The 14571-nt window shown below is 38.6% G+C and overlaps 1 protein-coding gene across 2 annotated transcripts in view; it reads right to left on the bottom strand.

The window, feature by feature from the left end:
• The window catches only part of PCDH19 (protocadherin 19), a 106774-nt gene that overhangs the window by 41700 nt on the left and 50503 nt on the right, over positions 1 to 14571 (bottom strand). For both annotated transcript variants that reach the window (XM_012650042.1, XM_012650043.1), the window contains 2 exons: positions 8659 to 8717; positions 547 to 719 (listed from right to left, as the gene is read on the bottom strand). In XM_012650042.1, coding sequence (XP_012505496.1) covers positions 547 to 719; positions 8659 to 8717 — 232 coding nt within the window. The remainder of the gene's footprint in view (positions 1 to 546; positions 720 to 8658; positions 8718 to 14571) is intronic.

Below are 14571 nucleotides of genomic sequence, written 5' to 3'. Positions count from 1 at the left end.
TGGCGATTTGGCATAGCAGCCCCATAAGCAAAATGGGAAGTTTGGTACAAAATTTCTATCCCCAGTAAAGAGAACACAAGTTGTGGTCAGAGAACAGAGTCTCTTTCTGGGTAAAGCTAACCAGCCCAATAGGGAAATAAAATCCACCCCTTTGGTCTCATTAGTGCTGTGTTCTATGCAACTCAATTGATCAGCTGAGTTCATGTACTAAAGCAAAAAGAGGCATTTATTCCTGGAGAGAAGGCATCTGTTCATTTCCTGTATGCTCAGTGCAGTTATTATAGAAGAGAATGTATGCTATATGTATATGCAGTCAGCTTTTAAAATGCCTGAACATTATACAATCCTAGGGGATCCACTCGGGGAGGGTGAAGAAGAATTTGGCTAGGTGTCAGGATGTCTCAAAAACCTGTAGATGCTGCCGAGGTGTGAGCTCAGTAGACACGTTGATAATACATTCATTACAGTGAAGTAGTACAGTGTATCTGCAAACATTCTGGGTTCTTTGGAGTCAACTATTGCAACTTACATCCAACCAGCCCTTACCATGGTCAGGCATCTGGGATCCCATGGAAGTCACACTGGTGTTCAGCACATCGTTGACGGCAGTATCACAATACAGGCTCCGCTGGACATCATGCTCACTGTCAGTCTGGTCACTCTCCTCATGGCCACTATCCTTCAGGCTGTTGCCCTCTAAGTCCTTGAAGGTGGAGCTGCTGGGTTGAAGAAAGAATGATAATTTATGACTGTGATAGATCTGATTTTAAAAAATCTTTCTGAGCCAGGATGATGTCAGCTCTGTAATGAGGCCAACCGTGGCTCGATTGCCCAATAGGGAGAAGAGAAATTTCTGTTAAAGATAATGGAAGTTAACATTGCAGAGAGGTTCCCACTACTGGAGGCTGATGTAGCTAATATTTTTATTCACTTATCTTCAATGCATCACTATAGGCAAGGCAGGAAAAACTACAAATCTAAAACAACCACCTCTAAGGAATGTCAGCATTTCAGAAGGTTTTTTTTTCTTTTTGTAAAGTAAAATAATAAATAGCTAATGTTTACTGAGGGATTACTGTTCATGAGGCATTGTTTTAAGTACTTGACATTAATTAATTTTTTAAATCATCATGACTGTATAAGAAAAAGGTGCTACTAATATTCCCATTTACGGATGAAAAAACAGAAGTACACAGAAGTTGAATAATTTGCCCAAGGTAACACAGCTGGTAATGTAGCAGATATAAGACCAAACCCAGGTAGTCCAGCTTCAGGGTCTTCCTGGAACCTTAACCACTATGTATATTGCCTCTCCAAAAATGTCCACCCATCAACTATAAAAAGAAAAAGTATCAGAAATGGAGGTGGTGCAATTAAAATAGGAAGGATTATCAGGATCAGAGAGCCCAGGACAGTTTTAACTGAGAAAGAGGAAAAGATTCAAAGAAAAAGAGGAGAGGCAGGAACTGAGAAGAGAAGAGTCTTGGTGCATGGAAGGTGTGATGGTTACTTTTATGTGTCAACTTGGCTGCACCATGGGATGCCCAGATAGCTGGTTAAACATTGTTTCTGGGTATGTCAATGGGGGTGTTTACAGACGAAATTAGCATTTGAATTGGTGGACTGAGTAAAGCAGATGGCTCTCTACTATGTGAGTGGGTATCATCAAATCTATTGAAGGCCTGAATTGAAGAAAAATGGAGAAGGTTAAATTCGCTCTTTGCCTTACCATTTGAGCTAGGACATCAATCTCCTGCCCTCATTGCTCCTGGTTCTCAGGGCTTCAGAACCAGACTTGAATCTACACTATTGGCTCTCTGGTTCTCGGGCCTTCAAACTATAGCACCAGCTTCTCTGATTCTCCAGCTTACAGATGACTGATTGTGGGACTTCTCAGCATCCATAATCACATAAGCCAATACCTCATAATAAAACTCTAGATAGATACAGATATAGAAATGCCTATTGGTTCTGTTTCTCTGAAGAACCCTAACTAATAAGAAGGTGAGATAAAAGTGAGAACCAGAGAGTGAGCATTAAATGACTGTGGGTATAGTTACACTAAGAACATGAAAACTTTCAGCACAAGAGTTTGTAGGTAAAATTTTTCTTGCATTTATTAAATCAATCCACCACACAATGCACTGAGCATACTATCCAAGAACTCCACATCATTTCTCATGAAATAGAGTATAATACATAAGATACATGTATAGGGACCCACCTGCTATTTCTAATACTTTGTATGCCTGACAGAATCTGCAGCTGTGCTACACCATGGAGCATAAATTATGCATCTGAAATACCTAGTGGATGGTGAATCCATTCCCTAGTCAGTGAGGAAGCAGCAAAGGTATACTCAAGAAAATGTGTTGTTGTCTCAGTAAGGGAGAGTGGCACGCTTGTGAATTAAAACAAGCCCCAACAGACCTACTGTGCCTCTGAAAAAAGAGCCCTGTGGAGATGACACTGCAAACTCAATTGATCTGATCAACCTTGAACATTCACAGGCTTGGCTCTCTGAGACTTTCATAAGAACATTCAGTACATATGATGAAGAGCTACACAATGGACACAATGGATGCATTGTCACTCTCCACACTTGGTCAAGAGGAATCACAGCAGATTTTTAACATACGACCCACCTACATGTAGAATGCTTGCTGACGTGAATACAAAAAGGAAAAGATCAAGAGGGCAGTAACTGGAAAGCCATAATTATAAGAAAACAAAGAGTAAGAAAGTGAAGCATTGACCTGTTAGCTAATTATTTTCAGGAAGGATAACTGGGCATCAACTGCACTAAAACTAAAAACATTCAATAGGCCAGCTCACTCAGCTCCTTCAAATTGTGTCATGCAGCTAACTCAGCCCTATGGACCCACCAGGATGCAGTTCTATTAAAAAACAAATTATCCTGCAGTTCTTTTATGGTAAAGAAAGCCAATTGGAAACACATGATTTAAAGTGTTTTGCCATTTTTAGTTTTATGGCGCATATTCTGGGGTTTCTACCTGCAAATACTATTCCTAGAGTTTAAATAGATTCAAAGTTTGTTTTTTAGAAAACAAATTTGGCCCCTGCCTATAAGCACCCATGTACCTCCAGAGAAAGGACATGATCTGCCTGGATAATATTCCATTGTTATAACAAACATTAATTTTTTTAAGATGTATATCTGATATCTGAATATTTCTTTAATCTACCACACAAAATTGTCACTTTAAGCCAGAGAATTCTACTCTGATTTGATTACATTTCAGCAGTTGTCAATTTGCTTGAAACATATGATGGTGAGGGATATAGTATAAGGGCAATGTAATTAACCCGCCTTTAGAGCAGGGCTTCTCAACCTTGACACTATTGACATCTTGGGACACATAATTCTTTGTTGTGGCTGTCCTGTGCATTGTGAAATGTTTAGCAGCATCCCTGGATTTTACCTACTAGATGCCAGTAGTGACCCCCACATGTTGTAAAAACCAAAAATGTTTCCGGAGAGACGTTGCTAAATCACCCTCACTTGAGAACAACTGCTCTAGATTCTTTAAACTTGATTCCTATAATAGACCGCAGTAGAAGGAGCACTGAACTTGGAGTCATTAGGATAAATGATAATTCCTAATCTGTCACTTCATCTATGTGACCCTGGGCCTGATATCTAATGTCTTTGAGTCTCAATTTCCTTGTCTGTAAAATGCATTTGCTAAAACCTCCTTCAGAAAGTCATTTGGAATACCTAATGGGACACTATGTGAAGTACCAGATACACATAGATGCTCCATAAATGGTTATTATTTACTATGATCATTATTCTCTGTGGTAATGGCTTCACTGAGTTACAATTAAATATTATATCCATGGTCTTTTATAGAATTAGTATGGGAAATTTATATTTAAAGAACTTTTCTATATCTTCTGTAAATAGTCACACATTACCCATTATATTAATTTCTCCTAATACTCAAGAACAGAAAAAAATAGTTCTCCTGTCAAATGTCTATCCTTCCTTTACTGAATAATGAAAACTATGTGACCTGATTTACTTACCATTTTGTCTTGGCTTCTAAGAAGCTTCAAGATAAACATAATGTTTAATTGCAGTGAGTTATCTCCCCACATGCCCGGGATCTCTATTTCACTTCTAATTGGTTTTGAGTCTGCCTTTTTAAAATTTGATCATCCATTTTATATGCATCTGAATGTTATATACCACCTCAGAGCTGTTGTTTTTAGGTAGAAAGGATAGAAATAATAAAACAATAAAGGGTTAGCTACTAGGATGTCAGGGACTGGTAGTGTGAGCATAAGAGTTTGCGTATTCTCAGAAGAAAAAGCAAGTGCTTGGTACGTAACTAGTAACTATGTGTAACACCTCTCCCAACCGTTGAAATAGTTAACTCATTTAAAGATCCGTTTGCCCATCTGACAAACTAAGTACCTCTTACTCTGATCTTATAAGGGCATTTAGTAGCTTAATGAATGGATTTGTGTAAGGCAGTTTAAGACCCAGTGAGCAAGACACTGCAAATTGTAAAACAACCGGCAAATGGCTACTCACCTAAAACAAATAACAATTTATGCCAGGCATAAAAAATGCTGATTTCACTTGCTTTATTACCTGTGTACCTCTTGGGAGATGAAAGACTTGTAAAACAACTTTTGTAGGACTATAAATTAGGGGTACCTGTTTGCAATAGTATTGTAAATGTAAATGTTTCTATTACTGCTCTAGTGGCCAACAGAAGGACAGGTATGTTTGAAAACACCTAGAACAGGGCTCTGCACACGAGAGTTATTCAGCAAATGCTTGACGAATGAATGTGACACAAATTCCGAACTGTATTTGTCCTTTAAAATATTAGAACTCTTTTCCAAAAGACAGAAGAATCTGAACGGAAACAGGTCATATGTTCCTACTAGGTGACACCACATATTCAGGGAATGCCATCCGAGGCTAAGAATGAGAGGAAAGAGAGAATCAAAATATTATTGTAACTGTATTTAAATAACATAAAGAAAATCCTAGTTTCTGGACCGCCTATATCACCCTGGGAACCTGTTACAACTGGAGATTCTCTAGGGACGGAGCTAGATAGAGACTCTGCATTTAACAAGCCTCCCAGGTGATCCCAATGCACATCAAAGTTCAGAGATCACTGGCTTAAATGGAAGTTTAGTGCTAGTTTGTAATGGAAAAATAAAGAGGTTTACCTCAACTTCTCTCGTCCATTCATTCAATAAACATACCAAGCACTAGTTACTATATACAAGGCGCCATACCAGGTGCCGCAAAGCCTCAGGACAACTTGGGTGGAAAAGAAAAGCACTGTGCATGGTTTAGGAAGGCAATGTTCATTTACCTTTCCACACTGCTTCGGTGCCTTGTTCATTTCCTATTTCATTTTCTTTGAGCTACAGCCTCACGCCCCGCTTGATATTGTTCCAAAAGCACCACAGGAGTGGCTATCAGAGAGCAGCACAGAAAGCAGGCATGAGGAAAGAATGTTGCAGTAGGGGCAAAGTACCACTGCTGGCTTTCCTTGCTCTGAAAAGATAACAAGGAAACAACCATAGCAGGACGGAAGTCCATCCAGAAAAAAATTCTGACCTGTCTTGGCTTATCAATCATGGACTCTCACACCAGCCTCCTTGGGTACACTTGCAGGTTGCAAGTGACATTCTTAAGAAGAAGAAGAAAAAAACACTACAGAAATATGATGCTAGATTACTCAGTGAAGAAAGTTATGAGAAATGTGTCATATATTTTCCTTTTCCCTTTTAGATCCTTCTCGACCTTGACTTGTGCCTAAGAGAACCCCCTTGCCCTCTGGCTTTCCAATGGGTTTAGCGTTTGGAGAGTACCAGCAGAGCAGAGGGTGGGACGAGAGTCGTGTCGGGATATTGATTGTCTCTGCTCCCTTCCTGCAGGGTCTCTTCATGAGGACTGGATCCCTTGACTGACCAGAAGTCACTGTAACTCTCAAATCTATATTCTCTACATGCTCTTTTCTCTGGTTCTTTCAGAAGTATTTTTAGCTCCTCCAGGGCCAGAATACTGCAGTATCCCTTCAGATTCACTAACCTTACCCAGGCTTTTGTAAATAGCCGCCTTTGTAAATAAACGTTCCTCAAGCCATTCTAATTTGGGGGTGCCAACTATTTCATGTTGGAACCCTGGCTGATGCAGGAAAGAACCATAGGTGGACAGTGGTAGTTGCTGTTCAACTACCCAAAGTAGACAGATGTGAGAGGAAATGATGCTTATGTGCAAACGGTCTGGCCAAGAATGCTAACTACTGCTAGGAAATGCCAAAAAGAAGAGCACAAGAAACATCCTTGGATAAGTAGCAGAAAGTGAACAGAGGAAGAGAAAATGGATAGGAAAACATTCTCAAAGTTGACCTGAAATTGGATTAGCATTCAAAGAAACAGGCTTGATAGTAAAATTAAAACTAATAATCAGATTCAGAATTTCCTGGCCAGGAGCTTTTTCCATCCATGTAAATGGATCTTCAAGAAACCACATACAGCGAAACCCCTTTTAAACATTGCTGTGAGCTATTTGAATAGGCTTTGCATGATTTTATCACCTGGTGTTAGTCACCACTCTCTTTTAACATTTTCCACACACTTTACATTTAACACGGTAGTCCCCAGAACAGCATAATACACAAGATTCCATATATCTTTGTGGGTATTGTGTTTTGTCTAAACTCAATTGACTCCATAAATTCCAAGGTCTGTGTGGTTTTCCAAAGCCCTTGTGGTTCCATAAACAGAACCTGGCAAAAATGTATGTGTCCCCAAGCTTTCAGTTGTTTCCTCTTAATCAAGGTGGTCTCTTGTGCAAACCACTATCTTTGATTTCAGGCAATGTCAGGAGACCTTTCCACCAAGAGCCTGTTAAGCTTAGGTTGTGCCTTTTGTGTGTATAAAGAAAAAACATATAAAGTAATTAATCAAAATCAGAGGCTCCCAGTAAGTCTCAAAGCTGTTGTGGAAATACATGTATCTCAAAAGCAAAATGTTTGGACATAAGTTTTCATATCATCAGTCTGCCTTGTAAATTGGATATTCAGGGCTGACCTAAGACGTGAGGGTCCCCAGGAGTCTTAGCTTTCTGCCAGGCTATGAAAATCAGGCCTGTGTTATCAGTTTAACCTGATCGTAGAATTCCCAGGTACCCTGAATTAGCCCAAGGGACCTGTGAGGATAAGGCAAGTCACTGTTTTTACCACAAGTTTTTAAAAGGAGCTTTGAAAATAACAGTCCTGAAGCAGAAATCTAATCGGTACACATAAGAAGGTTTTCTTTTTCCTTCTAAAATGAATTAGCCAGATAATTTTGAATTCCTCACCTTTTGCTTTTATTCTGTGAGCAAAAAAAAAAAAATTCTAAATGGATTTCTCCTAATCCCTCAAAAAAAATTCCCAATTGTGCTTTAACTGGTGATATAAGGCTATCCATTTCAGATGAATAATTGATCATCATTTAAGGTCACAAGTGATCCCAAACCAATACAGATAAACCTAATCTGTTTTTAGGGGTTATTGGAGCCTCTTGAATTAAATTAGATATGAATTCAAGTTACTTATAAAACAAGCTAGTTTATTCCTCAAACCCTACTCTTTGGTGATATTAATTTATGGGTTAAAGCCAGCAAAATTATAGAATTTTCAGGTCTTTTCACTGCAGCTCTGACATACCCTGCTTGTGTCTATTTCATTTCTATTATTTTAACAAACATACTCAGAGTTCAATTTTAGCTGCAAAAATAACCACTGGACCATTCAAGTGGCTATTTACATGAAACAGCAATAAAGGCATCATCTGAATGGTCAGTACTGGGGTTTTTTGCATGAGAAGTTCTCTCTTTTGCTTAGTTCCTCCTCCTTAGAGGGGTCTTGAACTCCTTGTCTTTCTACCATTGGGTGACTTTGGTGCCCACTGCACAATCTTCCTTGGCAGTATTCAACTCTCTACTCACACACGTTGTGGCTCCATGGATAACTAAGTTTTGACCAATCAATTACACAAATCTCAACTTTGAATGTTTCATCTGAAACACTTCTAAATATTTTAAGAAGTATTGGATCAGGCAAATTTCTTTTCCTCTCTCATCTGTAAAGTATTCTAAAAGATAAAGAATTAGTTTCTCTGTCATTAAAATATCTTTAAAAGGATTTCAAAGTTGTCAAAATAACAGCAATCTCAAAACTCACTGGAAGTTCTACATGGAAAATTTTTTAAGGCTTCCCTTTATTCAAAGTGAAGAGCAAAAAGAATTTTGATAGCAACATGATTGTGAAAGTTTTCTATTACTTTCTAATATTCTAATATTAGACTTCTAAATCATATATAAAACTATATTTTAATATGATCCCAATTTTATTTTTGATTGTGAGTGCTTATACATACATTTGGATGTAAAGAAATATGATAAAACGCCAACAGTTATTCCATTTGGTGGATGGAATCATCAGTGACGTTTCATTTATTTTTTATGCTTTTTCTCAATTTTACAAACTTTCTAAAACAAGCAGATAGGCATTCATCTTAAAATCCAAAAAAAATGAGGTTCAAAAAAATTTATTCTCTTTTGCTTTTTGTATTAAATCAAGCTCAGTTGTATAATAGGGAAGAAAACCAACATACCTTTTGATTAAATGGGCACGGCTGTTCACGTAGTTGGAGTCAAAAGAATAGTTTTCAGTCTGCAATGAGAAGAAAAGATTAAAAAGGTTACATAGATGATTCATAAGAAGAATCGAAGTGTCCTACATGGAAGGGATTTTTTTACTGGCCAAGAAGCAATGAATGAATTGGAAATCAAGGCCACAGTGGAGCAGCAGCCTGGGGAGTGCCTCTTCTTCCTTGGGGCCCTGGGGAGGCAGCAGCTCACCCCTGAAGACCAGGATGGATTGGGCACAAACATTCCCTAGATTATGGCTGGCTACTGACCATGCAACCACTTACACAGGAGACACAGTATGACCCACAATCGTTACAGAAACTAATTGCTTCCCTGTCCCCAGTGGAGACAATTCTGTGCCCATCAAATTGACTGTAAGTTCAAAGGTATTTTTATTAGTAGATAATTAAGATGCTAAAATATTTATTCCAAAGATATGGAAATGTAGGCAAGATAATCCTCCACTGTGGATTTAAACTCTGCACCTTGCTTTGTTTTAAGACATTTACTCAGCACTAGTTATGCAGGAAGGCCTTCGTTTCATCACAGATACAAAGGCAAACAAGTATTATGCCTAAAACAGGGTGAAGGGCAGTCCACAGGGGATGCCAAAGCCTTTCATGTGAAACATGAAGTTTGCAAGCAAACCCCTGTCTCAGCTCCTATCATTAGAACACCACTGTTTAATCTGGTTACAGGAGACTGCTGGAACAACGGCTTTATAAAAGCAAATGCAGAATACCTGCCACATGAAAGAGATGGGAAAACAGCTTATGATCACCCAGAGGTTGGCGGGACTGGAGGAGGGAGGAACCTTAGAAGGGGTGGAACCCAGGGAAAAATTGACACTGTAGTAACTGAATGGCCTAGTAAAGTGGATCTTACCTCCAACACCAAAGCACTACTCTCATCAAACCATTGTATGAACTGAAAAATGCTCAAACGCATCTCCTCCACCCTCCTGTCATCCCACCAGAAATCTCTACCATTCCCATTATTCCTTAGGGGTCTTCTGAAATCACTTCAACTGAAAGTGCTTGGAAAAGGAAACACAATAGCTGTCTAGTGAACAAAACAGCAGATTCCTTTCAGAACACTACCTGTCAGACACTAACTGCACTGGGCTCTTAGATGCAGCCCTTGCTTCCAAGGAACTCACAGTTTGACAGAGAAGAAAACAGGACAAGTAATAGCAGATCCAGCTACCACGTGGGCATCAAACAGCCAGCAATCAGGGTATGAACCCTAAGTACCTAGAGTAGGTAGGAAGTGGGGGTGGGGGAGTGAATAGGTGAGAGAGAGCAGGAGAGAGTATTGAGAAGGAAACTAAACCCCAACATTGCCCTAGACTCACTCAGGCATGTTTATCCCCCCCATCATGCTCCTGATTTGAAAATGGACTATGTAATATCCACTCACACTGCTTTTATCTAGAAGTTTATATCCACTTTAATGTAAACCCAAACAATTTTTGGTGCTATTGGAAGGCATGGATTGGGAGAATAAAAATCAAAAGGGTCAGTTCATTTCTAATTTGTTCAGTGAATGCTGAAATTGTTGCAAACACAATTACAGGAGGAGGAGGTGAACTTGAAGCTGTGTTAGGAATACAATCTAAGTATTTGCTGGAAAAGGTTTATCCATCAGCCAACCAACAAACACTTCTTGAAGCAATTCGTTGAACCAACATAATAGGTAAAAATAGTGTTGGTTAAATATGTTCTTCTATGAATTCAGTACAATATATAATTAAACAAGTTAGAAGTCCCCCACCCCCTGAAAATTATTGTTAAAACAGGGAGTCGATTAAGCACTCGGCAGTTCAATTATTCATTTCACTGTGCAACATTGGGCAAATTACTTAATCCCTGCATGCCTCAGTTTCCTCCTCTGTAAAATAGGGATAATAGAACATGAATCCAAAGGAGAAGTTCAACTGCATTGATCATGATTCACGATGAGAATGGTGAGAATCCTTATCCTCTGCTTTCTACGGAACCAGAAACTCCAGTCAGGATCAGGAATTTGACCTCATTCAGGCAGTGAAACAGTAGCACATGCATGTTCCATTTCCACTTCCAAACTTCCTAAATCAGTTTTTCAAGAAAGTTAGTAGTTAGACACAGATACAAAAAAGGAAATCTAAAGGATACTGGCTTTGCAGGAAATGCATGAGCAACATTCCAAGCTACTGTCTTTTAAAGAAGCTGCCTTTACTGTTTTTAAAGAAGCTAGTTTTCAAGGAGGAAATTTTGCATAGCTTTGCGTATGAAGGCATCGGACCTGTGTGCATTGTGCATCACATACAGAGCTCTGAAGACACCTGACCTCCAGGCATGGTGCCAGAACTACATGTTCAGGTAAAGAAGAAAAACTGTGCAAATTTTATCCCTGATGACTATACTACTTCTTGGTCCTGATGGAATAATATATCTCATCATGAGGATTCCCACTCCCAGACACTGAGTTAAGAAAAGAAGCAGGTCTATAAGACTTGCATAGAGTGACCTTAGCAATTCTCCACCACCACCACCCCCCCAGCTCAAAACAGATCTGTTAACCCTGGGCAGATGTGCCAGGCATGATCTGCCACTGGAAGTAGGAGATTATCGTTGAAGCTTATCACTTTCCTATGTTTCTTCCTCCTTTTATTTCACTCTAAAAGAGTAAACTACTCATTCTTGTGGTCCCTGGCCTTCAGATGTAAATATTCCATTTCCCAAAGCAGCACAAACCATCATGGGCAGATGTCCCACGCTGCATCTTAATGCAATTAGTAGCACTAGTCAATCAGGCGGGTTCCTAGAACCAATTTTCTCAGAATGGATGGGGCTATGCTGATTCACCCATTGTCTTGTGCCTTTGTAATCAGTCTCAGGTCTCTTTGTGAGGCAGCTGGTCACAGTTATGGGAAAAAAAATCTATGCAACGGAATTATTCTAATTGGATAGAATACACTATTCTGGCCTCATTAGTACTACATTCCAAATAACTGAGTTAACTGGCCATAGATGGCCTAGTATATTATAGGTCTACATATACAGACATCAAGTGTTCTACCTCATACTGGTTCAAGGTGTGTGTTCAAACCCAACTTCTGTGCACCAAAAGAGTAGATTTTTTCACACTTCTGATGGAGAAAAGGATGTGACTCAGACCATTCTGAAGAAGGAAATAATATAATCTTTTCTTAATGAATAGCTTGCATGTCTTAAGGGAGTGGTTCTCAGCCCTGATTGCACATTGGAATCATCTCAAGAATGTCTTTTTTGTTTAAAAAAAAATACTGTCACCAAGGACCCAGTCATGGAGATTCTAAGCTAATTAGCCTGGAGTTGGGCCCAGGTACTAGTATTTTATTAAAAGAAAAAAAAAGCTTTTTAGGTAATTCTAGTGTACCTCCAGGGTAGAGAACAATTGTCCTGAGCAAAGGACAGGCTGCAGGCTTTGACCTAACGTATTGTATTTTCTAAGATGAGCCCAGCTGTTTAGAAGATGGCACCTCTTTTGTGAGATTATCTGCCGAGGTCATCTCAATATGGGATAAAGAACCACAGAAGAAATACATTTTTTAAGAAATAATACAAAAGCTTTCCTTTTTTGCATGAATGTATTGGCTCTTGGTTAGCCTTATTTAATCAAAATTTGCTTGACATTATTCCAATCCCCTCTCTAAGTATTCTAAATGGCAAATAACATGAAACATTTGAGAGAGGAAATTTTCTCTAAATGTCACATTAATTTCACTAGGAAATGTCCCCATCCTTAATGAGACAGCCAGGTTAACATAGGAACATAGCAAAGAGACAAGAACAACATTTGCTTCTGAAAAACCTAATTTTGACATTGAAAAAATGGGTCTAGAGCAAACTTTTATTTCCAGTCTCAATGACAAATAAGAGTCACTTCCTTACCATGTAATATATTTCTCCCAAATCCTTTCTCTAATTAGAAGTCTTTATCCTAGAATTCACCAAGAGCAGGCTTCTCACTTGATCTAGGTTTAATAAAATACTGATTTTCTAAAACTCTCAAGGAATAAATAATTCTGGATAGCTCAGTTTTCCAGATAGCTTAGGGCTTTCCCCTTTAAGAATTAAAACTTTTATTTAAAACCCTAACCATTCTGCTTAGTTCCTGACACGTATCACAAAGTTTCCCTCTGTAAAATAAAGTATTAAAAGCATAATTTAACCTCTTACTAGTTACTTAAGAGCACCTTTCTAAACATAAAATTATTGTACCATGCAGGTTTTGCCTGTACACTCAATGACCCCAAAGTCCTGTGGGTTTTTTTCTTGTCTTTAATTTTTCACATAGGTCTGTCACCAACTTGCTATCAAACACTCGGTGTTGTTATTTCTCACTGCTGTTAGTATATCAAAAGCAGCTCATCTTCCATTTCGAATTTGATATTTTTATTCTGCTGTGTTCTTGGAAACTATATAAATTATACTTGTGAGAACAGTCTAGAAAATAAGAGTTAATAAGTTCTGGGTAGAGAGCTGAGATGTTGTTGTCCTAAGAGGGAAATGACATGATCTTTAATACATGGACTTTTGTGTAATATTGTGGTTTGTGGTGCTGTTTGTTTTTTACCTGTTCAGCAGCCTTCTTTGGGTAGAGAGCTGAGATGTTGTTGTCCTAAGAGAGAAATGACATGATCTTTAATACATGGACTTTTGTGTAATATTGTGGTTTGTGGTGTTGTTTGTTTTTTACCTGTTCAGCAGCCTTCTTTGCTTACTACTTTCTGTTCTCAGCTCCCTTCTACATATGGGAGGTTTCTAGTGAGACTTTCGGATGGGTGATATGTTATTATGTTTCTCTGTTAATAAGTCTGGCACATCAGAAGTCAAATACTTCCACTTTGTCAGGCCCCCAAGGTACCAGAGAATGCCCTACTTTAATTGTCATTTTGCATTACTTTTACAGTTCACTGAATCGTGCCCTAGTATCTGGAAGAGTGACTGTAGCTCTCTCAGCACCACATTTATCACCAGGAGAGGCTTCAACCCTAAGGAAAAAGAAGCCCAATAAATGCAGATATCCAGGACTAGACTCTTTGCCCAGTAGTACAAATCCCCAGGTCACTACATCAACCTAAAAAGGGTTGCAGAGCTGGGATTTAAACAGATATTCCTCAAAACATTAAGGTTTTCATTTGAAAATGAACAATCCTTTTAAATTACACTGTAAAAATGCTATCAAACTAAAAATCATTATAAATGCAACTTGTTAATTATTTTTTTTAATTTTTGACTCAAGTCATTTTAGCAATAAAAACAAGAAAACTGGAAATCCACAATCAGATGCACAGCGAAGTGATTTTAAAATGCTGGTTCTTTTTTTAACTGGTGACTTCCAATAACGACAATACCTATTGATCAATGGTGAAAAGACTCATAACCTTTTCTAAAAGTGGTTGGTGTTTTAGGTGTTCAAATGGCCATCTCCTCACAAAGGTGTTTTTTGGAAACGAATTGACAAGTGACTTTTTTCCTACTTCCTATCCCCAACACATAAAAATGAAAATGTAAATTCTATGTAAAAATGTAGCCAACATGCCTCCAGCTAGAATGTATATTCAAAGAGTCATCCACCCAGACAGTAGCAGCTGAAGTAGGAATTAGTGAAAGTGGAATAAAAGGCACAAGTTGCCATCACTAGAAAGCTCATATTTACCCTGAACTGGAAAACAAGTAATCTACTACTAATCACACTTATTGTCAGTCATATGCTCTCCACATACCCCAGCCCTAATTCTCTCTCTCTCTCTCTCTCTCTCTCTCTCTCTCTCTCTCTCTCTCACACACACACACACACACACACACACACACACAGATTGATTACAAAGAGTAATGTGGTATAGTGGG

This window comes from Propithecus coquereli, unplaced genomic scaffold, assembly GCF_000956105.1.
Source record: "Propithecus coquereli isolate 6110/MARCELLA unplaced genomic scaffold, Pcoq_1.0 Scaffold31, whole genome shotgun sequence".
NCBI classification, from domain to species: domain Eukaryota; kingdom Metazoa; phylum Chordata; class Mammalia; order Primates; family Indriidae; genus Propithecus; species Propithecus coquereli.
The sequence above is the reverse complement of the archived record's forward strand: the minus strand, read 5'-3'. Positions and strand labels throughout refer to the sequence as shown.